This window comes from Pogoniulus pusillus, chromosome 15 (genome assembly GCF_015220805.1).
Source record: "Pogoniulus pusillus isolate bPogPus1 chromosome 15, bPogPus1.pri, whole genome shotgun sequence".
Lineage (NCBI taxonomy): Eukaryota > Metazoa > Chordata > Aves > Piciformes > Lybiidae > Pogoniulus > Pogoniulus pusillus.
The window spans coordinates 26,952,821-26,977,995 of NC_087278.1; the positions used below are offsets into that span (position 1 = coordinate 26,952,821).

Sequence of the window (25,175 nt, forward strand, 5' to 3'; positions counted from 1 at the left end):
GACAGTAATGAGCAACTTGAGATAGTTCTCTCACTTAAGCTATTTGGCCTACAGAAAAGAGGCAGCTACTAGTAAGCCAGTCATCAGGTGTGATCAAGGTCAGCAGCACTAACTAGACATCTGTGTGGCCCTTGATGACATGCTGCTGATTTCAAGATACCATTCCAGAGATTTGGCTTTTCAAAAGGGCAGGGCAGATAGCAGTATAAATGTCCCTGTGAAGATGTCCCTAATCAGATATCCATAATCAACATACTCAGCATCATTAGCCAGTTCTGAAAATATTGTTTGTCACAACAATTTCTTCTCCCCTGGATTTTCAAATCTCCCTTTCATTGGGAAACAGTATATGGAAGTTCTCATCGTTCTTTGTTACTTGTGACTGAATTGTCCCATGGATATTTCTATCATTCCTATGTACAGGCTGTTAATAGTAGTAAATAACAAAATCACCACTAGGGAATTTCTGCCAATCAGCTCTATAAAACAATTCTCCGTCAGTCCAGAAAAATAGGGCAAGTCTTCCAAAAGTAGCAGGAAGATGTGGAAGTGAGGCTCCATTTTTGTAAGGTACATAAGCCAAATTTAAAACATATAATGGCAGTCAAGTAAAGATGCTGGTAGTGGAATCTTCAGAAGGTCCCAGGAAGGCCTTGCATCCAAAAGCAAACTCAGTGGAAGTCAGGCATTTAATGGGCTGAGAAGCTGAGCAAACTAATCTCCTGTATGTTCTGAGTTGCAGTGCTATACTGGTATCCACTTTAACTCACTTAAAGCTAGCACAGGTGACTGTATTAAACTTTTTATTAACTCAGTGTCCCTGAGATTTAGATCCTAGTGCCTTTGCCACTCTTCAAATGAAGATTTAGCCTCCCAAAATACTCAGGTGCTTTAGAAAACATCATCCAAAACTCTGTGGATTATAATCTACCACATCTTTGCCAAGAGGGCTGATACCCAGAAGGGCAAGCAGAAAAGTGGGAGAAATATGGTTTAATGGCCAGTCAAAAACACTACTTGATGTGATCATGTCACAGTTTTAAGGCAGCAACGCCTTTCACTGCTACAAGCTTTCTAAGTGTAGCTAAATCCATATATGCTTTTTTTGTTTCCACTAAACTGTGAGTGAAAAGAAAAAAATCCCTTGGACTACTTATCACTTTTCTTCAGCTTCTCAGTCAAACATGCCAGGGAATCACCAAACACAGAGCTGTCTTTTTCCACTGGCTTCTGCTCAGTCCTAGACCTTGGCATGTTGTTAATTCCAAGCCTTACTGCCAGGAGAAGCAGCAACTTTGCTCTTTTTTTCATTTTCAAGGTTACACAAACATACAGTGTCCTACACACTTCATGGATGTGAGGAACTATAGGACTGTCTTACAGATACTGCACATGCACTAAAAAGAAGGGAACAACCCAATCTTTCTATCCAAATCAGACTTCATTAACATGGAATTAACTTAACCTACCAGATACATTTAACACGGTGCCTTCCTGACCTTTTCCAGCCCTACAGTTATGGTACTATCCATATTCAGGGTGGCTTTTGGTTGAACATTCTGTAATGTGAATCACTGCTTCCCTCATTTCAGAAAGACTGAGTGTGACATCACTGGAAGAACTGAATGAGCCTCTGCTTTAGCACTGCAGCTGCTGAGGGACATGAAAGTGTTTTGAACAGGAATTTTTAGTAGTGGTCCCAGTCTGTAAAATATTCTGTAAAGTGATCACTGGCCAAAGGAATTTAAGTCCACATTCAAATACTGTATCTACAAAATTAAAGAAATCTGAAATTGTGAGCTAAGCCAATTTCACTAAAGGAATCCTTCTATGCTCTCATTTCATGAACCTGCTGCAGTGGCAAGTGCTGAGTAACTAAAAACAACTGATGAATTCTTAAGCTATTCAGCGATACAGCTGGATATACTGACATGGACTTAATGAAGCTAAACACCCATGCTACTGGCAGAGAATGGTAGAACAAACAAGTCCTAGATAACTCCATAGGAAAGTGATGTCAGAAGAGTTACACAAGCACAAATGCATGAAAACAAGTGCATGAAATTCATGATCTAGCTAAGTCTGCTCATGGAAACAGAAAGCCTCGATTATTCTTTGACTTGTGTTTACTATCATTCTGTTGACAGGAACACGAATGCTTAAACAAAATATAAATAAAATAATCTGGGGAATGCCAAGAACAATACCAATCCTTCGGAGATCTTTGAAAGTAGATGTTATCTTTTTCACTGTTAGGCTGTCATAAACATACTCATAGTTCGTGTTAGTCCATCAAACTGAAAGACATATGCTGTCTTTGATCTCTGTGTAGAACCCCTGTTGAGACTAATGTGAGTTGAGCGTGAAGAAAGAGACTAGAATAGGCCCTCAGTTCACAAACAGTAAGCAGGCTGCTTGAGGAAAACAAACCATATTTTCTATAGCACTGCTGAAATTTATTGGGAAGCTTCAAACAGTTCTCTTCAGATATATGTGCCTACGTGTGCTCATGGGCACGCTCGCTGTTCAAAAAGGTCTGCAAGGTGCACAAGTCTGCTTGTCCAGTGAAATGTGTTGCCGCAATGGTGAAGCACTTCATCTCTGACAACCTTTCCTCACATGATGACTAATCCTTTATTTTACACTCATCTGTGCAAGCTGTCCATCAGGCTACAGAGGGGATACTAGTATAGACATTGGCATGGAATTGTGTCCTATACCCACTTCCGGCTAAAAAACTCTACAGGACTTACTGCATCCTGCTTTGTAGCTGAAACCAGGAGGAAGAAGGAATCCTTGCTGTGCAGCTGCTGCTAGGGTTCGTTGGTCTGGAGGGAATACGGGAATCATTAATGGAGGCAGCTGACCTTGGACCTGCTGAACAGGAGAGGGAAAATCAAACGTGGAATTTTTCCTGGGGAAAATGTCTGCTTACATGCTTGCTCTTACTCCTGATCTCAGAGGTCAGGTTTGAATACGCTCCTCCATAATGGGGTGTTCCAGTAGCATCCATCAGCCTCATCTTAATAACCAAGGCACTTTGCACGATTTACATTAAGCCAAAATAAAGCAAAACATCCCACTAATGCACACCTATATTGAAATTAACCATTTCTCCCACAGTTCGTAATGCTTCAGTTCTCTCTGACTGCAGGACAGGGTTTTCTTCTCTTTTATTGCAGAGATATTGTAAAAGTATCTCTGTCTCAGACAGTAGCTTGCACGCTGACTGAGCCCAAGCTGAAAGACCCACACAAAGGGAAGCACAAATATGTACATAAGTAGCATATAGCACGGTCAATATTATTTTTCTGCCCATATACATGCACGTATTTGTACATGTGAAAAGATAAAGTCTTTGAGATGGTAAGAAAAAAGCTGAGACTTTATACACAAATAAAACACAGCTATGTCTGAAGCATTAGCTGTTCAACTTTGCTCAGCAACTGTACACAACCATGCAAGTCAGGAAATGGAAAATATTATGCTGTAAGCGGATACTGCAGGGGACTTAAGACATGTAGAAATTAGTCATGAAAACTGGAAGTCGGCCACAGCATGACATCTAATACTATTGCTTTTACATAGTTCTATCAGACTTTTCAGTTGCTAGAAATGGACGTAGTCTTTTTGTTTCACACAGATGAGAAACACAAAAAGTTTGTTAGATCAAGACCATAAATGGCTGGTTTTAATAAAAAAACCTCCCTTGTCCGGGCCAGATCCATCAGCAAGGGAGACAGACTCATTTTTTTAAGAGAGGTTGTCTAGATATTTGATGGCACTGTAAAATTAAAGCATCTGAGGTACAGTTATATTATCAAACACTAAAATTTAGTTTGTTTTCCGTAGCCTTAAGAATTAAGGAGAATTGGGGTGTTGATGAGCAACATTGTTTTGGCCAGCAGCATAAGAAGGTGGCATTCCATTACTGTCCGCATAATGGAACTGATAAAACTTGTGGCACCTCCTTGGTTGTCAGAGTTTGGACTACAGCATCTTGCCTTAATTTGATTTTAATTTAATCTGCTGAAGATCCAGGAGATGTCTTGGTTCATGCAGCACTGTTAAAAGTCAGAGGAGTTGATCCAAAATTCAGGAAGGTAACCTCTTCATTTATGCCAGGACCTGTCAACACCTGTGCACACTGACTGCATCTTTATAGTCTGAAATAATCTGCGAGAGTGGAGTTCAGGAGCACCGCTGACAGAAATTCTTGTGCTCTGAGATTAAGTCTGACACTGAAACTAGAGCAGATGTAGCTCTGCCCACCGAACTAACTGACTTTCATGTTATTTTTGTTCCTTCAGTATTCTCCTTCCTATTCTGACCCTCTTAAATAGAAGTTGCATACTTTTAACTGATTGCTGGGGGGGGGGGAAAGATGCAAAAAGTGATTTCTTCTCTATCTTCGCTCAGTCACCCTAGAATTGCCCAATGTCTGCTTTTCTTCATGAGTCTATTTTCTTTTTGTTTTGTTTGGGGTTTAGGGCTTTTTTTTTTTTTGGGGGGGGGGGGGGGTTTAAATGTGTTTTCTTGGGCTTTTTTTTGTTTGAAAGACAAAGTAACTGTATTCTTTTAGAACAAAAATGAACAGCCATGTGGAATTTTTACATAGTACTCTTCTTCGGCAGAAAGCCATAGAACTTTTTTTTTTTTTTAATGGTTTCCAAGGATGAAAGTGACTTTGCCAAGCAAAGAAGCTTCAAAACAGGACTCAAAAACACTAATAGAAAGACAGATGGTTCTACTAAGAGCTTTGCTGCCAAAAAAAAAAAAAAACAGAAAAAAAAGTGAAAAAAATGGAGTGATGTTATTGAAGCTGACTACAAAGTTCTCTGATGACTGCAAATACTCTTGTCCCACTGCAAGTGTTAACTCTGCCTCCAGGGCTAATATAACTAAAGCACCACACACACACACACACACATATTGTCATTGCCAAGCCCAAAATGTAGCACAAGTCTGCATTTGATTCCAAGTGACTGCCAAATACAAGAGCAAAACACCACACTGAAAAATTCCCATTTAGGAAAACATTTACCAGGAAAATGCCCTTTCCTCTTAACTCTGACTGCTGCAGTTCACTTTTTCAAATCGCTGCTCCTCTTTATCTCTCCAAGGGGCCTTAAACCCACTGATTTCAAGTGACACAGCCCTGGTTGTGTTAAGGAGGTAAGAACTATAGAGTGATGAGGACGGTTTGCATGGCTACAGAAATAACGCAGTCAAAACAATGTGACTTTCATTCCAGGATGGAATGTATGTAGCACCACTCAAACGGCCACACTTCATTTTCTTCCACATACGAGCAAGTGCAAACATCAAGTTTATTTTAATCCGATTACCTGACACAATACAACACAAATTACAGACCTTTGATTTTTATAGCTCACTTTGGCTACTACATCTTAACTTCTGCTATGTTTATTATTATTACCTAGAATTGCTAAGATACAACTGTTTCAAGTGGCACAGAACTCCTTCTGAGTTTTACACGAAGGGTATTTTCCCCTTCTTTTCTATATGTTTTTTATGCTATTAGTACTCCAGTTACATGCCTCACTAATGTTTTTTGTTATACAGTTTACATACTTTCAAATGTTTTCTTGACAGTAACTTCTTGATACTGCATTTCTAACTTGAACATAATGGACAGCAAATCAGTGCTACTGTTCAGGGACTTCAGTTTGTTCTGCTAATAGACACATATATGTGTCCATAAAAAAAGTACATAGCTGTCAAGTTTCTCCACTTTCCTGTCTCTCTTCTTAATTGTAATTTCCTAAAGGTGGAGACTGTAGTTTCAGTCCTCACAAAAGTCCCAATGGATTAAATGGGCTAAAATTTCACCGTGTAACTTCTACCTACTTTGTGATGTCAGTGTGGATGACAAAGACAAAATCTTTCAAGAATCTATACATACTATTGCCACTATGTCAACTCATCACACAGTTCCCTGACCTTTCTTTTAATTTGAATGCCATCACCACGTACAGATTAACCAGAAGTGCTCCTCTACTGCATGACAAATCATAGAGGCACAGTATGCAAAGAAAAGGCACAGTATGAAAAGAAAAGGCACATGACATACATAAAATAACAAAGAAACCAACCAAATTACATTAAAATCTTCATAGTCTATACTATCGGTTCACTGGTCAAGGAATTCATGCTTTCATTCACAGATTTCTGACAAGTAATCTGAGGAATGAAAGACATATACCATACCACTTGACATTTAGTTTATGAAAAACAACTCCTCTTGAGACTTCAAACAATTCAAGAAAGTAAAGGTTCTCTAATTCATGAGGACAGTAAGACATCTTCTGTAACAGCAAACTGTTGCAGATTTGGTAGAAGTTGCAATCTAGTTTAACCTAGAGCCTAAACCAAAATCAGAGACCCATCATACTGGTCACTGAAAATCCAAAAAAGGTGACTAGCCTTAAAGAACTTATCAACAAATACAAGCACATGACAGTTAATACTATTATTTACTGTTCAAGTGGGAAACTGACACATTCGGTTACCCACAGAGATTTCTGATTTTGGAAAGTGCCTCACTGCATCTCTATTTCAGTGCCTTTCAAAAAATCTTCCCTTAAATGACTTATCTCTATCAAAAGAAACTTCAAAATGACTCAAGTTCTTGAAGCCTAAGCCAGCATCTCCACAAATCTCTGCTCATCCTCTATGACTTACCGTCACACAAAGACATGTATTAGGAGTAGCTAGATTAGCCACAGCTAGATTCCCAGCATTCCCAACTGCAGCACAACTGTAATATTTACACCTAAATCCTAGTCTCCCACCTACTTTTAGGAATGTATTGTGGTTACCACAGCTATCTAAGAACTAAGCAAGATGTATTTAACAGTTACCCTTACTGTTTATTACTAGATTCAGCTAGTATGTATGTATGACTTGCACACATTTAGATAGCTAATGCCTGACAACTACAGTTCTACTCTATTTCCTGTGAAATGTCACGTCACTTTGGCTACAAAGGCAATGTAGTTCAAGGAAATATTAAGTTGCAAAGTAGGGCATTTAAGATTTAGTAAACACCAGAACCAGGATAGCACATAGGACTTTATTTTGGGCCTTTATGCCCATGCCTTCTGACATAGTCTTTAATCAAAAGTTCACAACTTTGCTCCTCAGGTGACTCTTGCTTAATTTCTTAAGTAAAATAAACTCATATTTTCAACAAATCTAAGCTACTTACACAGCAACTGCTACCAGTTTCATTTTATCTTTATACGCTTCCACCAATTTCACGTCCACAGTTGCTCACTACATGTTTATTAGCATAAACTTCTATATACATTTTCCTCTCTCCAAGGTGAACATCTCAATACATTTCCATACATAATACTTTCCACATAATATTTTCCACTGGGGGTGTGTGTGGATACTGCTCTTCCACCCACTTGGAGTTCTTCAGAAGCAATTATATCCATTTTGGTGAGACTGGTGATGGAGTAAGAAATTACTCAGTGTGAATAAGAACAGCTGCTAAGAACAGCATTTCCTTCTCCACAAACTGACAAAACTCTGAGCAATTCTTTATTCTTGTGCTGTTTAGAAGATGCTCTTCAACAGCTGTATGGGCATCTTCGGTGGAATGATCACTTAGTGGCTTCTTCATGTAGAAGTGTGGCTAATTTTAATTTTCATTTAAGTTCCCCTCAGCTGCCTCACAGAAGTTCAGTTATATTCCTAGAACAGTGGATGCACATTAATGATTCTGTCGACTTCAAAGTCTTGTATGACTATCCTCTTGCCTGAGACTTGTTTGTAAGTTAAGCATCTCTTCTACTGTATATGAAAGAATGTAATGTGCATTTAACATGCAGTAACATAAATCTCTCCTTCAAAGATGTCATGTCTAACTGCACTGGTCTTCCTTTCTCCAGAGACACTTGGCTCATGGTGGTGCATGCTATGCTGAAGGACCGGATTCTTCAATTAGCATATGTGTTGGCCATCTCTTTCCCTCTCCCTCACACCCCCCCCATATCTATCTTAGGGGAAATAAAAATATATGTCCTCATATAGCTACAATCTGCTATTTTCCTTCCAGTGACATTTAAAATAAGAAAAGAAAATGTTGTTCTCATTCTCTTCCCTACATTAGTTCTCCAAATTGACTTAAGTGTGTCCTAAATCTCTAAGGCACAGAGCCTTGCCTATTTGGGCACCTATTTTAGGTGGCTTTTTATGGGGTGCTTAGTGAGTGCTTAAGACACAGACCAGAAGCTGAATGCCAAGAAACAGAGATGCAGAGAAGAAGACAGTGATGAGATGGGCAGCACACCCATTCTATTCTCTGACCCAATGGCTTTGCTTTTACAACTGAGGAGCGACTCTTCTGCCAAACATACTGTTGCAGGGGATCCTGAGGAAGGTTTTCGTGAAGGGTTTTTGGCCTAATCTCTACCTGAAAATTCTTCTGTAGTGGATGAATATTGTTCTTCCTTTTGCTGCATAAAAGGCTTACATAATTCATATCAGTACTTAGTTCACTCAACAGGAGCACCTCACTGTTTACAACTGCTTGCAAACAGTGACACTAATTGTAGGAAAACCTGCTCTCAAGAATGGAAATACTGTAAGAATGAAAAAAGGCTCTTTAGATAGACTCTATAACCCCACACCTCCTATAGCTGTTCCACTAGCAGACAGTGGAACTGTGTATGTTTTTTTTCACATTAGCACTATTTGGAGTGCTATGTGAAAAAAAGAAAAATCAGTTTCATGGAACATTGAGAAAATCCTTAACAGGCACTAGTTGGTACATGTGCAACTTGGCTTACAGAAGACACAGGAAAACTGAACTGCATCTCAGAGCTACATCAACATATTTCATGTTAAAAAAGCAAGGCTTTTCAGGTGGAGAACCTTCTGTCTTTGCTCAGTTCTGCAAAATAATCTACGTGTCACTACCAAAATCCACCTCAAATTCATCTCATTGCAATGTCTGCAGGTATTACTAAATGGACATACATTTAGTCTTTTTAACTGAAGTGCAGAGCAGTGCATTGAACTGCCAGGTGATCCAGACAGTAGCTGCTTCCATGTCAAGAAGCTTCCAAAGGCTTGCCTCCTCCTCCACTTCAGACTACAGAACAAAATGCACTGGTGAGAGATGAACACCTCCAGCAGCACTTCAAAGGACATAAGCCAAAAGAGCCTTTTGCATTAAGACTGTTTCTTGGACACATTCAAAGGAAAAAGTAGTATTACTTATTCATTTATATATCTAAAATAAAGAACTTTAGGAACACCTTTTTTAACGTTTGATCTGGTGTAGAAAAAATATATTCAGAGGATGGAAAAGCAGTAAGGTGACTTTTTTCCTCAAGAGTATACACGCTGGTGCCACTTAGCATGTAAGGTATCTACGGGGTAATTCTGCCACAGATGCATGTGAACAAACATGCTAACTGAAAAGGAAGAGATCACCTGAAACAAAAAGAACAGAAACTTGAGTTCATTCTAATATGCAACTGCTTTAAGTCAAAAGCCTAAGAGTTCACGCAAGAATGGCTGCTGCAGACTATACAACACCTCAGTATGTGGGGTCCTCTGGCAAAGCCAGCACTTGCAGAGCAAGCTGCTGTGATTCAGCTAACAGCTGCACTTGAAGACTATAGTATGCTCTCAAAAGAACCCTTTCCAATCCAAGTTCAAGAGCAACACTCAGATTTGCTCTTTTTTAGAAAAGAAAAAGATCCATTGTTTGGCTGATTGAGCTATTTGTTTCATGAAGAGGTTAAAGTCAGCAAGGACACAAAATTGGCTTTTGAGTTATGATGACCGCTGTTTGGTCCAAATGGACTTATTTCACCTTACCTAATACTCACAAAAGTACTGTTTCTCTTGACACAGCTCCCAGGTGTCTAGTTCAAATGTGAGCATCCTTCTGAGAAGAATATACCAGGACTATGACACGGACCATCAAGCCCAAAGGAAAGCCACAAAGATGGACCACCTCTCCCATGAGGACAGGATAATGGAGCTGGGTTTGTTTGGAGTAGAGAAGGATCTGGGGAGACCTAAGAGGGGCCTTCCAGTAGCTAGAGGGGGCCTACAAGAAGGCTGCAGAGAGACTGTTTCAAAAAGCCTGCAGTGATAGGACAAAGAGAAATTGTTTGAAATTAAAGTAGATTTAGATTAGATGTTAGGAACAAGCTCTGCAACATGAGGCTGGCGGAACACTAGAACAGGCTGCCCAAGAAGGTAGTTGAGGCCCCATCCCTAGTGATATTCAAGGTCTGGCTCAACAAGGCTCTGAGCAAGCTGATCTAGTGGAAGATGTCACTGCTGACTGCAGGGAGCTTATACTAGATGACCTTTGGAGGTCCTCTCCAACCTGAACCATTCCATGTTTCTATGATAATAGAAACCTGCCACAGAGTTGTGTCTGTCAAAATGGCTGCTTTGTATGGTATATTGTCTTTTATTTGTGTTTTTCCTGGCCAGTAGCAACTTGTTCCTAAATATAACTGTCACATAGCAAGACACATCTGCAAAGTCATTCCCTTCAAACTGGAAAATCTATGAACTTACATTACTGACTGATGTTAGCTCACAGTGTATGATGCAGCATACAGTTTCCAGATGTTTAGTTAATGCTTTTCTCAATGAAGTCTGGACCAGTGCTGATCACTAGCAGTAAACTATTCAATGAAACATTTGCCAGGGAAAAGAAAACAGGTATGAGATTTCCTGATGTGTTTTAAAAGACAGCATGTAGGCTAATTTCTCAAGCTACACATGTGTACTGTTTTCTAGTTAGCTCATCCAGTATATATTGGTTCAGTTGTTCACACTATAATGAACTATAGAGTTTTTGTACATGCCATTAAGAGACAAAAATAAGTATACTTTCCTTTGTCATTGTTCATATCAGCCTTATGGAAGTTCTATGTATACTTTTTTTTCCTCCTGTTCAGTGAGACTGAAGTGGTTGGGTTTTGAGTTTGTGTGCTTACCTAGCTTGCTTCCTTCTTAAAGTCACTTCTCTGGTATCTCCAGTGCCCACGTTTTACCTGATTAAAAACCTTTGTGCAACAGTATCATGAACTGCTGTCAGAAGAGCTCTGGAAAGAAGGTCCAATATAAACTAACGCAGTTGAGGAAGCAGGCAAGAGCAAACGGGATGCTTCTGTCACTCTGTCTTAGGTGAGGACTATCTCTACTTGAGGCTTTTAGAAAGAGAGTGACAGGTGTAACAATCCAAAGAGGTGTGCATAACCTAGATTGCTTGTCCTGTAAAAGCACAAGGGTTTTAAAAACATATACAGGTTTGACTTGCAAATCTTAAACATTGTTCATCAGTGGGTAGACCATAAGAGCAAGCAGGAATAGGAAGCAAGGCTCAGCACTACATGGGATGTAGAGGGGGAGGGAGAAGAATAAGAATCATGCCAAACTGACTTTCCAAGAACTTCTGTGAATATTGAAGTCAACAGGTTGAGGTAAGGAAATAAATTCTAGCATTACGCAGGGTAATAGGCAGTAAGTCTAGCTCCTTTTTGTCAGCAAATTATCTGAGCTGAGAAAAATGCCCCAGCTCTGGAGATGCCTTTGGGTTCATCCTGACAAAGTATTGTTGGGAATGGTTTCACGCAAGAAGTGCTAACAGGACCATAAAATGCTTGGCTATAAATGTGCCCAAGATGGTATTTCCACTGAGAATGCAGCTTAGGTAAAGAAACATTTATTCTACTTGTGGTTCGTATTCCTATGTGGACTGAGGTGATGCAGCTTTTGGGGTATGAATCTATGCTCTAAAGCTTTCTTTAGTGCATTTTTCCAAAGAGATCAAGAAATGGATGGCAAGAGCAAGGCTGACATCATCAATCTCAAGTAAGGCTGATTGGTACTTTCTGTCATATTCAGTTACTCAGAGGCATCTGTGTTAAAGGCAGACAGCACACCTCCCCCTTGTTGATTTTCCCCTAACATGTTCAAACACCAGTAACTAATCATTTTGATGGACAAATTGCAGTTATATTCTTCCTGTCTACTGTTCCAAAAATAGAATGTTTTAACTTCTGAAACAGGAAAAACAGTTCCAATACGGAAAGTAGTGTATTTAAGACAGTGTAGAGATGAGAGCAAGTGCCATGACCTCATTCTTGACACGATGATAAAGTCCAAATTCATGAACACACCTGTATCTAAGGCCTAAGCCACTAACAGTGGACTACTTTTTTTAAGAGACTCATTATTTTATGAATGACCTTGAGGCTTTCTGGAGAAAAGCTGTGAATCAAGAGGAGTATTCAGCCTATTGCTCAAAAACTTCTTGGTGTCATGAGGGACCACAATGTAGGAGAGGATTAAGTATGAAGAAAGTGGGTATGATGTGGTGCTTCAGTGGAATGCAAAGGGTTTGCAAGTCAAGCCCATTTCTCATCCTGGTCTTTCTTCATCCCCACTACGGCAGACATGGTAGGTAGCAGTGATGGAAGTGATAGGTCCCTAAAAGTCTCCTCTGTTCTTGAAGTGACATCCCCCACTTCTAACGCTCTTGCACTACAGTATTGCTACAATCTGGCCTGCTATTTCAATTCTTCCATTGCCACTCACAGTGAGTCATCCATGACACATTGCTTGTAATGCTTCTGTACATAATTACAGTAAAATATTTGGTCTCATTAACTGCTATGAAACAATTCTACTTTCAAAAACCTTAATGCAGAACTCTTTCTTACTCAAATTAGTTGATACAGAAGACCAAGAGACTGTCAGAATTCTGCCTAATAACAACCACTTACTGGTTTGTGCCAATTTCCTAATGGAATTTAAGGTAATATTACCATATAGAGAGGAAGGAGTATTCTTTCAACAAAATCCCTACAGTTTCAAAATGTGTTTTTCACTCAGGATCTCTTTGACAAGTAGAATATATCATTAATTAAAACAAAGACAACAATTCTAATGCGTAGGTGCTGGGCAAGAAACAGGGGTTATTTAATACTATGTAGTGGGCAGAAATTCAAAACCCATTTGGCTGCTCAATAGTGCAATGTTATAAACAAACACGAAAGTCCTATCAAAGTCATCCACTTAAAATCATACTATCTAGCAAGAGAGAGAAAAATACACATGAAGGATTCAGAAAACAAATTCTGCACTAAAAGCCTGCATCTTCTTTTGCTTTCCTTGAAAATTTAGGGGATACAGTTAATAAAACTGCATACAATCTAATACAGCACAGGTGAAAAGCATCCTCCATGCTGTGATCAATGTGGACTTTGCAGATTTGGGTCTGCTCAGAAAATCTTAAGGCTTAAATCCACCAATTAAACCCTAGGAATGCCTCTTCTTTCCCCTCAATGTTACTACTATTAACACAGATATACATTTCAGTATATGTCTGGTCTCCAACAACACCACTTTCAAAGTTGATACAGAAAGTCAACACATTGCCTTTCTGAGGACAGCATTAGTATTATTTTATGCTTTTTATGTGGTCTTTAAAAACCCTGTACTTAAACATGATGGATAATCAGCTAGGAAAACTAAGACTAAATGTCATTAGAAACTTCTGTGGAAAACACCTTGCTAGTATTGGACATCCTCTAATTACTGCCCAGGGAAATGCAGCAGAAAGACCTCTTCTCTATCTTTCATCTTTTCAGACTTGGTTTCAACCACCATTTTGCCAGTGGAATTGTTCCTCAACAGAGTTCAGCCTTATCACCAAAAGCTCAATTTAAAAAGTGAAATGGATTTAAGATGAAGGAGAAAGACTGCTTCAATAGATATGTAGCCACTCTTCCATTCACGTCCTGATGATTATTTCCCCATGTTACCAAAATGTTTTTCATAAGTATTGTTTGTGAGTATGTACTGAATAGGACTGAAGACAGTCTCATTTTGTGCCTACAATTTACTGACAGAAATACAGTTAAAGCATAATTAACTGCAGATACAGTGAAAAAGTTTAGACATCTCATCATCTGATTTCTGTCTACAGCCAGGTAGTCAGATATCTACATCCTGTAGATACAGACACTGATTTTTTGACTGCCCAAATATTTTTCTTTGTTTTCATTTGCTGTCTTCTTCATGTCTTGTCTTTCTCATCCTCCTTAATTTCTAAAAATCTGAGGAAAAACAACACCACCAAAAAGGAAAGACTAAATGTAAGTATTTCTTTGGCCCTTCTAGAAACAGACCATGCAATGGAGAAGGAAACGGTCTACCTCACAAGAGCACCTACCATCATAAATCAGTTTTTAATTTTACTGGTGGATTACAGCAATCAGATAAACATTTGCTGCCTGCCACTCCTCTAGATTGCGCTTTGAGTAAGAGTGGTCCAAGACTCAGGTTTGGGAGTCCCACCTACCTTTGTGACTCCTTGACAATACCTGATTGGTATGCAGTGCATAAAAAAATAATAGCATTTGCAAAGCAGAATCCACACATAATATATGAAGTGCAGGATCTCACAAGAGGGGGGAAAAGTACAACATAATGAAAATGAATAGTCTTTGGGTATTTTTTTCCTAGTCTGAAGTAGTTCTTGAATGTACAATCATTTTTTTTCTGGCTTGACTGCCTTTAAATATACACATACCATATTCCTAGTTCAATTTTTAAGCCACTATAGGTATTAGAGGACAATTTACATGTGATTTGCATTTTTTTTTCCTGTGCCTGTGGTTTTGGTAAGTCTTCCAAACCTAATGACTGTTCTTTTGGCCAGCAACATAAATGCTGTAATCACACAATTATTGTGCTGGGAACAGTTTAATTCAGCGTTTTGTTCTCAACCACAGAACAATTACTCAACAATTTTGGTTAACCATACTAGCTCACTGCCTGGAGAGGCAGCAGAATATTCACAAGATCTATTGTCTTATATAACGGCAGTCAATGGATTCTTATCTATTACAACTTTCCAGTATCACTTTGCTCTTTGGGGTACTTGCACATCCTCACAGTTAACAAAAATAAATGACTAGCAGCACGCTGTATTAGTTGATTCATGTCTATCAGCTGAATGCCTTTAATTGTGCATTGGCATACTAAAGAGAAAGGTAGATGTGATGTGGCTGGGAGAGAGGGATGTAATGAGGCACTGTAAAAGCTCTGAGAATACGACAGTGATGAAATCCATCTACTCCACTCTAAGCATAAACCATGTCCATTCAGAATTCGTTTTTCGTTCTGCTCTTCAGCCATCCCTCTCTCTTTAGCAATAAAAGGAATTTCCTGATCAATTGATTTATTCCTAGTACTGCTCATACTGAAACACTGCTGGCCATAAAGTACTCCTGAGATCTCTTTAGGAACCGTTTGAGACGAAGTTTTAAACCAGAACACAGTCTCTGAGGATGGATGCTTGGTGCAAGTGAAAACCAGGGGCTTACTAAGGCTCACTAATGCAAATCATCAATTTTATGTTATGCTAGTATGGGACAGCCACAGTCCCAGTGTAAAAATGGGAGCTGATAAACCTCATGGCTCTCATCACATCACATGAAATGACAACACTCGATGCCACTTGATGCCAGTTGAAAGAAGAATGGGAAAAATCACTGAGTAGTCTTCAGCCACTCACTGGCATGACAGAGGATGTGTAAATTTATTTAAATCCCTTAATATTTTTGCCAGGAAAAACAATGTTGAAAACCTTTACTGGAACTGGGTGCTTTTTTTTTTTTTTTTTGGTGGTAGACCTGATTCACAATAATGTGCATGAGAATTCTGACACTTCACTAAGCATAGATTTAAGTCAGTTAATAAAGTGTCAGGATCTTTGCATATTTTCCGCTCCCAATTTCAGTTCTGGAAGCCTTTTACCTAAGCAAAGATAAACATTTTAATAATGCCTTTTCCAGTTTTGTGTTTGTTTTGTCTTGCCAGTCACAGGGAATATTTTCATTCAGAGCTGTGAATCTGAAAAGTACAACTCTGGCAATGCTGCTGAACAAGAAAAAATCAACTAATTAAACAAAGCTGACTCAATAAACTTAGTGTGATAGTAAGAGAGATTAAAAAAAACAGCAGTAAACATGATGGAAACATTAAGTAATATGTGAGTTATTAAATGCCTTTAGCTTTTAAGTATCATTCAACTCAGAACAGGGAATTTGTAATAATCATCTTCTGAAGGGCAAACTCTGACCTGTAGGAACTATGTGTTGAGTCCTTACTCTGCTGAAGTCAATACAAACTGACTCCCCAGCAGTGCCCAGCAGAATCAGCTTGGGTTTTAAAAGTAACTTGAATTTCAGAAAGAGGAACACTAAACTCATGAGGCATCTTATGGAGCAGAACACAGCTCCTAAAGTTACAATCGGCAGGATACTGAACTATGACACTTCTTTTTTAGCTCTATCTATGAGATGAACACTGTGTCTCTTTCTGCTTGAAGCCTAGTTTCAGCAGATGTGGAGAAAGGCCTTGTCTCTCCTGAGATGATGGAGACACAATGTGAATTTCATTAAGGGAACAGAAGCCCTAGTCCAGTTCTTTCTATTTCTAAAGCAACTGCTAAGCTGTCACCAGGCTACTGCACATACACAGACACACCAAAACAAAACAAAAAGGGAGGACTATCCTTTCAGTAGCTGCTCTATGTCGGAAAGGAAGCAGCTACATTTTACAATCCTGTCACCGTGCCTGTTGGTTGAGCCTTTCAGGTGATGCCAGTGCTGCTCTGCCTCACTTATGGACTGTTATGACCCTTAGGCGGGAGCTAAGCATTTAGGTGTTTAGACTGGAGCAGTTTCAAGACATTCACAGAAGGAAAAATACAGAGATTCAGATCTTGTATCTGAACTAAGGCTCTTAGGGGGTCTAAGCGATGGCTGGACAAGCTGTGAACGTGAACTCGCTCAGGCAGTGCTCTTGGGTTCCTTAATTTAGATGCTCCCAAAGGCTATATAAGTCCTGTTAACTGGAGTAAATCCTCTTTTTAGATGTGACCCTAAGCCATCCAGGTAAGAATTCTACAGATAAGTACTTTGCCAAACAATGTTGCAACTACATTAGAAGTCTTGATGCTGTTCTCACATTCTTTGCAGGCAAGGAAATAAAAAGACAGCAATGCTACACAACACCTTGTTGCTCGTGTGTGTGTGCATGAACATTATTAATGAAAAACAGCTGCATTCCTGCAGCCAAATGGCTTTGAATAAAACAATCATGGGGCTCCTTGGCACCTAAAGGAATGATTTAGGACACAAATTGCTGGCTTACCGAGTGGCCTTCAAACCTGTTGTGTTTATACAAGCACATTACTAACAGTTTAATATCCCCTAACAAATCAGCAACTACAAATATATGTAACATGTGGTAAGGCAAATGAAAACCTATCTAAAATCTTCGGGTACAAAACCTTTCTCCAAAAAGAAAAGAGTTATTTTAGCAGTTCAAACTCAAAATATTTTGCCAGCAAGTTTGTTCATTAAAATGTAATCCATTCTGTACACATCAGGTCCCTTTAAGACTAAAAGTCAGAGCAGTGTGCTCTGAGCCTTTTCATCAAGATGACTCATCCATTCATGGGAAGCATGGATTGTATGGCTGACTTATGGTAGCACTCTAAATTAGTACTCACACAATGGAGAGCTTATACAATTGCAGTAGTCCATATCCAGTAAAACTGCCTTAGTGCCTTGAATAATGGGCCCTGCTAAGTCTCTAACAGTTCTGTAAGAACCTCTAAACAGCTTCACAAAACACATGACCTGTGCCATCTTTACAATGCCTGCTAACCATGAAAGCAAGCTTTGGGAACTATTTCCTCTGCACCCTCACCATTGGACAGCATCAATCCTTTTGCCTTTTAGAGAACAAGGGGATTTCCCACACACACACACTTCTTTCTTTCTTACTGTTTTTTTCTTCTCCTTTCCAATCAGCTTTCCACTGATCATCCTTCACACTTTAGCCTCTGCCCCAGAATACTCTGGACAATAGTACTGATTCCATCTGTGCTCTCCATTAAAGCCGTCGTAATCCTCCTCTGAACAGCTGGACGCTCAGACTCCACACACAGACACTCCTTCTGTGGAACTGTGTGGCTACAATTACGCTGAGGCTCTGCTTATTTCAAGTTCTTGCCTGCAAATGCCTTTTGTAGGGTCCCCTAGGGCTGCATGGCAGAATGTCCTCAAGGATGTAGCTCAAGTGATAATGCGGTGCTTTGTCACCTCAGCGCCAAGCAGCACTTAAAAGATATTTTTTAAGCAAATGACAATATTAATGACAAGCTTCAAACTCCTTCCATGTCATTAAGTAATCATGGAGAAGCATCTTCAGTTAATCAAAACCATTTGGATACTTTAATGTTGGAAGTACTACAATGCCTGCATTTTGCTTAGAAGGCTTTTTCAAGAACTGCAGTGGTTTGGCTCTCTGCTGAACCAGTATATATCAAGAGAACGATCTGACAAGGTCTGTCATGCCTTGAGAGCACAGCCACAAGCTTGATTTTTCCAGGGCCTTAACTTTACTCAGACTCCACTAGTGGAGTAAGTCTCCACTATGTCTCACTTGGGGCAAGAAATACATGAAATGTATTCAGAAAAAAGCAAGAAAAACAGTGTCTAGTTTTGGGCAGCAGCACAAGAATGATATGGAGGTACTGGAGCAAGTGCAGAGGAGGGCAACAAAGCTGGGTAAAGGCCTGGAAAATAAATCTTATCAAGAGAGACAGAAAGAGCTGGGGCTGGTTAGTTTGAAGAAGAGGAGGCTAAGGGGAGACCTCATCATTCTCTCCAAGTACCTAAAAGGGCACTGTAGAGAGGTTAGTGCTGGTCTCTTCTCACAGTTAGTTAGCAATAAAACAAGATGGAACAGCCTCAAACTGTGACTGGGTAGGTTTAGACTGGACATTAGGAAATTTCTTTTCACAAAAAGAGTAGCCAGTTATTGCAACAGGCTACTCAGAAAGGTGGTTGAGTCACCATCCCTGGATGTGTTTAAAGGTCGTTTAGATGTGGTGCTTGGGTCCCACTCTACAAATTTGTAGAGTAAATGGTTGGACCTGATGATGCCAAGGGTCTTTTCCACTCGGAACGATTCTGTGATTCCAACTTAAGGATTTTTACAGGACATCTATGCTGATATTCGGTTTAAAGTCAATAGCAAGCCCTACAGAGCTCGTGTGTCACAACGGAGCGCGTGTTCGCCTGCGTCTGTGTGCACACACAGATCATCTGTGCCCATAGAGAACTCTAAACACACACACACACACTTTCCCAGGAGATGTGTGCACACGTCTCACACACCACACAAGCAGATGAGGAAAAGCTAGCTATAAATCTCATTTCTGGTATTTATTTCAAAATGTAAATGTGTGTGTATGTGCACATGTACTGATATTTACATATAGATATATACACACTGTACCCACGAAACAGATGCCCCACACGCAGGAGTCCACATGCATATGCAAGCATATAGGCATGCACCATGCAGGAGATGGTGAAACCTAAGGGAAAACTTCAAACAGAAGCAAACACTATTTACTGAACACCTCTGACAGCTTCATTTGCACAACATACACTCTCCTGCCTGAATAGGGACAGAACTGTATAACCCCAAATCTCTCAGAAGTGTATTTTCTCTGCAGCCAGTTGACAGATACCTGCCTTTTCTTCCCCAACTTTTTGCACGATATTGCTTAGCTTCTTTACTAACCGTACTCAGCCCTACGCCTGGGGGACTAGCCCATGAGGGCTAAAATGAAAGGTTATTTCATGAATGGAAGTGGAAGATTCATAGTTTCCTAATGTGTCCCACAATGAGACACTGGAACAAGCTGCCCAGTGGATGCCTCCTCCCTGAAGGTTTTCAAGGCCAGGATGGATGAGGCCTTGAGCAATCTTGTCTAGTGGGAGATCACAGTATCACAGTAACATCAGGGTTGGAAGAGACCTCACAGATCATCAAGTCCAACCCTTTACCACAGAGCTCAAGGCCAGACCATGGCACCAAGTGCCACGTCCGATCCTGCCTTGAACAGCTCCAGGGATGGCAACTCCACCACCTCCCCAGGCAGCCCATTCCAGTGGCCAATGACTCTCTCAGGGAAGAACTTTCTCCTCACCTCCAGCCTAAATCTCCCCTGGCACAGCCTGAGGCTGTGTCCTCTCGTTCTGGTGCTGGCCACCTGAGAGAAGAGAGCAACCTCTCCCTGGCCACAACCTCCCCTCAGGTAGTTGCAGACAGCAATAAGGTCACCCCTGAGCCTCCTCTTCTCCAGGCTAACCAATCCCAGCTCCCTCAGCCTCTCCTCATAGGGCTGTGCTCAAGGCCTCTCCCCAGCCTCGTTGCCCTTCTCTGGACACACTCAAGCATCTCAATGTCCCTCCTAAACTGGGGGGCCCAGAACTGAACACAGGACTCAAGGTGTGGTCTAACCAGTGCAGAGTACAGGGGCAGAATGACCTCCCTGCTCCTGCTGACCACACCATTCCTGATGCAGGCCAGGATGCCACTGGCTCTCTTGGCCACCTGGGCACACTGCTGGCTCATGTTCAGGTGGGTATCAATCAGCACCCCCAGATCCCTCTCTGTCTGGCTGCTCTCCAGCCACTCTGACCCCAGCCTGTATCTCTGCATGGGGTTGTTGTGGCCAAAGTGCAGCACCCTGCACTTGGAGCTATTGAACACCATCCTATTGGACTCTGCCCATCTGTCCAGGCGGTCAAGGTCCCGCTGCAGATGTCCCTGCCCACAACAGGAGGATCTGAACTAGATGATGTTTAAGGTCCCTCCAATCTAAACCAATCTGTAGCCTTAAAAAAACTCAAGACATTAGACTCCAACCATAACATTATTTATGGAAAAGCTATTTCAGTTGAGTTTCACAAGTTTATTTGACCTACGACATCACACAGTTTTACAGGTAGAATGATTAAAAAATGCATACCAATAATTCTTCTAAAAGGTTCCAAAACATATTTAAACACATTTTTTAAATATGCTGCTTTCATACAGTACCTTACTGTACAAGGCATCAGAAAGTTTTGATTGCTATTAGCTTAAGGGAGATGGTGGGGTTGCCATCCCTGGAGGTGTTCAAGAAACATGTGGCATGGCACTTTGGGATATGGTTTAATGGCCATCATGGTCCTAGGTTGAGGGTTGGACTGGATGATCTTAGAGTTTTTTTTTTCCAACCAGAAGAGTTCTATGGTTCTATGACTCTAAGATACCAAGCATTAATGCACAAGTGGCAAGCAAGGAGCCTCTTCTACACAAGTCACTAAACACTCCTTGCTGCACCAGTCCAGTGCCCATTTATTGCATTCCCATGTGTATTATGTATGAGAATATAGATAGGCTGCCTATAGCTAAGACAAAGATTGACTTTTTGTTGTAAACCCAAGAATTCAAAGTGCATAGTTCAAAGCACAGATAACTAACTAGATTAGGGATTTTTCAACTAGTTTCTCCCATTTCATGAGAGGTTGTTTATCCTGCAAAGTCTTTATAGTTGGTGGGCAGTCAGAGAACATACTTTCAGCTGAAGTTCAGGTGATTTAGCCAAGATTTTCTGTGATATGGGATTTAGAAATAGGCACTAATTGTACTCTAAAAATTCTTCCAGGACTCCTTCATGCCACATCACTGTGTCCTAGAAACTTTAAATGTGGTTTATCCAAAAGATCTTGGCAAGATCAAGCATAAGGAAAGGCATGTTTGAGAAGTAACTCTCAGGTGCATTAAGAAAATCAGAATAGTCTGTCAGGCTCTAGCAGATTTTAAGGAGTGCCAAATATCTAAGGAGGAACTAAGCTGTTGTGGTTTTAGGCCTTAGGTTCTTTTATTTTGTTTTATAAAAATAAAAGTGTTCTCTCGTAGTTTTCCTTAAGGAAACAGCCTCAAAAATATAAACAAGTTCCTAAGAGCTTTGTCACAGCATTTTTGCTGGATATATTTTCTTAATTCCTATTACATTGCTTTTTTTTCTTGTCTGTCCTAATCTCCTCTGGCAGACAATCCCCATTTCACTAGACATAAAAGCACCTGATAAAATAACCTGCAACTTTCTTACTTTTTTCTCACATTGACTTGTCAGGTGGACACTAACTCTACCTCCCAAAATTCCCATTGACCCTCACCTCCAGTGTATTCAGTAACTTTTTGCAAAATCTGTAGTTATGAGAAGGGCATGGAAATAGAAATTTCAATTTAGGCACATAGAAGGATCAGTTAGGAATGAAAAGCCAGAATGATCTATGAAAGTTGGACTAGATGACCTCTGGAGGTCCCTTCCAACCCAAACAATGCTGCGATTCGCTTTCCTCTACCTTCACTTACTTGACCTGAAATACCATACCTGGTCCTGGAAAACTAACTTGAAGATCAATCTAACTGCCCAGCCAGGCTCTCCTGGCTCCTTTTTCCATTGTTCTTAAAATCAAGAGTCCCAGTCACAGCCCTGTAATATTGTAAGAGCTTCCCAGCACAGGCCTTTTAGCCATGCCTCACTTCAGTTGCTTGCATAAATTACTATTTTGTTGCTAGGTGGTATGGCTATTTTGGTCATGTTTTAAGAAAGCAGAAGGCCACCAAGGCAGAAATTGGGTGGTGCCTGAGCAGGTGATGCTAGGCTCTCTGAATACAGGTCTAAATCACAAAGCTGAAGTCTCAATCCAAATCTCCACAATGAACTCAGTTCTGGCATTAGGCTCAGCCATTCATAAACACAAGCAAAGGTCAGCTCCCAAGAAAGTTATGCCACAGTTTGAAGGTTTTGGTTCAAACCTTCTCTAAACACAGTGACAGTTTCTTTCATTTCAATAGGATCTGTTTAGTAGATACCAGACCCCACACGCCCCTTGTTTCAAGTGAACTGGAATTTCACTGTCTGGTACACAAAACAGTCAGCTACAGGATAGCTGAGAACAAACTTTTTGAAATCATCTGTAGTCTATTTTCAGCTGAAATGCAGCCACTGACCTAGTGAACTGCTGCTGGATTCACTCTATATATTTTACTCATACAGTGCAGCCACTGACTACATCAGCAGTTTGACAGGAACAGAATTTGAAGTTTTTACTCTCCCATCTTCTGCAAATCAATTGTCTTCATAGCTCCAAATCACTTCAGGATAGGATAAACCCTTCCCTCACAAGCCCTGACCTTTGCATAATGTGGACTGGATATTATACTATACAGTCATCATTCTTCTTGCTGAACAATACCCTCAAAAATAACCAGAAGTTAAAGTCTGTAAAGATCATCTGTGATGGCTCAACTGAAAGCCTGTTTACTTCAATGTTCTTAAGAATTGTATTTAAACTCTTTGTGAACATCACCAGAACTGGACTGAAGCAGGACTGCAGTAACACAGGACAGAATTCAGTCTAACATTCTCAAGCCATAAAACAGGATGCTGCAGGAAACAGCATTTTTATTTCAAGCAAATATTTTCTTTTGATTTTGAATGGCCTGCTTTTTCTCCCCTATTTTACAGACAAATTCTGAACTGAGGTTATACAAAACTAGCTCATATTGCCACTGGGAGGAAGTACATGTGGACAGCAGAAGAGAGATCTAGACTTTCCTGATTATGAAATTATCTTAATTCATCCATGTTTTCTTTGACATTACATGAGGAGAAATCCTAACGTATGTAATGTGCACACCAAGAAGATGGCCAAATGGTAGACCACAACTTAAAATACACTCTTTTTTTTTTTTTTTGTAATATTAGAGCAGCTCAGAAGGTTATAGAATCCAAAGCATTTAGCTCATGAGGAGGTAGAAATAGATTTTTTTTCCCCAATATGAAATTCTTACACATGGAAGATTTCGGTCTCTTCTTTCTATTGATAAAAATGAATAGGATTTCACATATGTTTGCCTTATCTTGGATAAAAATAACTTCTTTAAGAACTTCATAAAAATACCAAACCAGTTCACCCACTAGTGGAAAAGCACTTATGATGATCTACACTAGAGGATGATCTGACACAGGACTCTCTAAGAGTCACAGCTAAACCAGTCAGCTCTGTAACATCCCGCACTGTAAATACAATATTAACCAGGATCAACCATCATTTGTCTTTGATTTCTATGTAGCTGTTCAGTTGGTATTCATAACATTCTTTCAAATCAAGGACAGTATTTTATCTGTAGAGGACACCACATTTCTCTGGGTTTTATGAGAATACATATTATTCTAGAGTGTGAAAAGGGATCACTGAGAATTCTGGAGACATGTAATAGACCAAATCCCATGAAATTTCCCTGGTTTAGGCTGCAAATCTGAATTATTTGATTTAACATTCTTATGCTGAGCCCAGGATAAATCAATGAATTCATCCATACAAAGCTCATTGAAGGTTTAGGCTCTTGAACAGAGAAACAAATCAACAGCAAGCATCCTCACCAAGCACCGAAAAGGGCTTGGGACTCCCAGCGCAAAAGCATAAGGAGTGAGGAAACAGACAAGCAGCTAGAAATGGGTAGGGTAAGGAGAAACATTAATATATATTTTAGTAAATAGCCTTGTTCAAATTACAAATGAATTTACAATCCACCTCACCACAAGATGAGAAACATCATAAGAAAACCAGGAACTCCTTATATACTTGCAACTGTTCATGAGCAGCCAACTATGAGCCTGAATTCCTGAAAGACTGATTCTTGTAAAAAAGAACAAGATAGGCCCATATTAAAACTTTTAATGACTTTAGTTTAAAAAAAAAAAGAAAAGAAAAAGAAGAAGAGGGAAAAAAAAAAGGTGGAACTTTGCAGCCAGCTGGCTCCATACCGAAAGCCAGGCTGCACAGCTTGAACTTAAAGCTATCTTAACATAATGAATAAGTGCCAATAATTAGCATATGTAGTGTGAACAGGTTTGCTGGCACAAGCAAGTGAAAAACTCCAAGGTAAAGTTATTATTAGGGAGTAATTAGCTCTGTGAAGTAAATGAGTGAAACAATAGCTGCCAGCACTGACAATATGGCTAACATCTGACTATGTGGAAGATAACATTGTAAAGTATTGCTCCCTGAGCTAGAATCTGTTAATAACCATATGTTAGTGTAATTAATGCAGAGTCTTTCTGACCTGTTGTCACATAAGAACAATACTTTCTTGGAAACATTCAAACAGGCAGCCCTATGCTTGTGGATGGCAAAAAATAATTTGGGAAGTTGCTTACAAACACCTTT

At 40.0% G+C, this 25,175-nt stretch overlaps 1 protein-coding gene across 15 annotated transcripts in view; it reads right to left on the reverse strand.

Annotated features, from left to right (window-relative positions):
- SOX5 (SRY-box transcription factor 5) overlaps nt 1-25,175 on the reverse strand; it is a 371,094-nt gene that overhangs the window by 102,559 nt on the left and 243,360 nt on the right. For 10 of the 15 annotated variants that reach the window (XM_064155975.1, XM_064155969.1, XM_064155972.1 and 7 more), the window contains one exon: nt 2,754-2,877. In XM_064155975.1, the coding sequence (XP_064012045.1) occupies nt 2,754-2,877 (124 nt within the window). The remainder of the gene's footprint in view (nt 1-2,753; nt 2,878-25,175) is intronic. The other 5 variants (XM_064155981.1, XM_064155980.1, XM_064155978.1 and 2 more) reach the window with 1 other exon arrangement.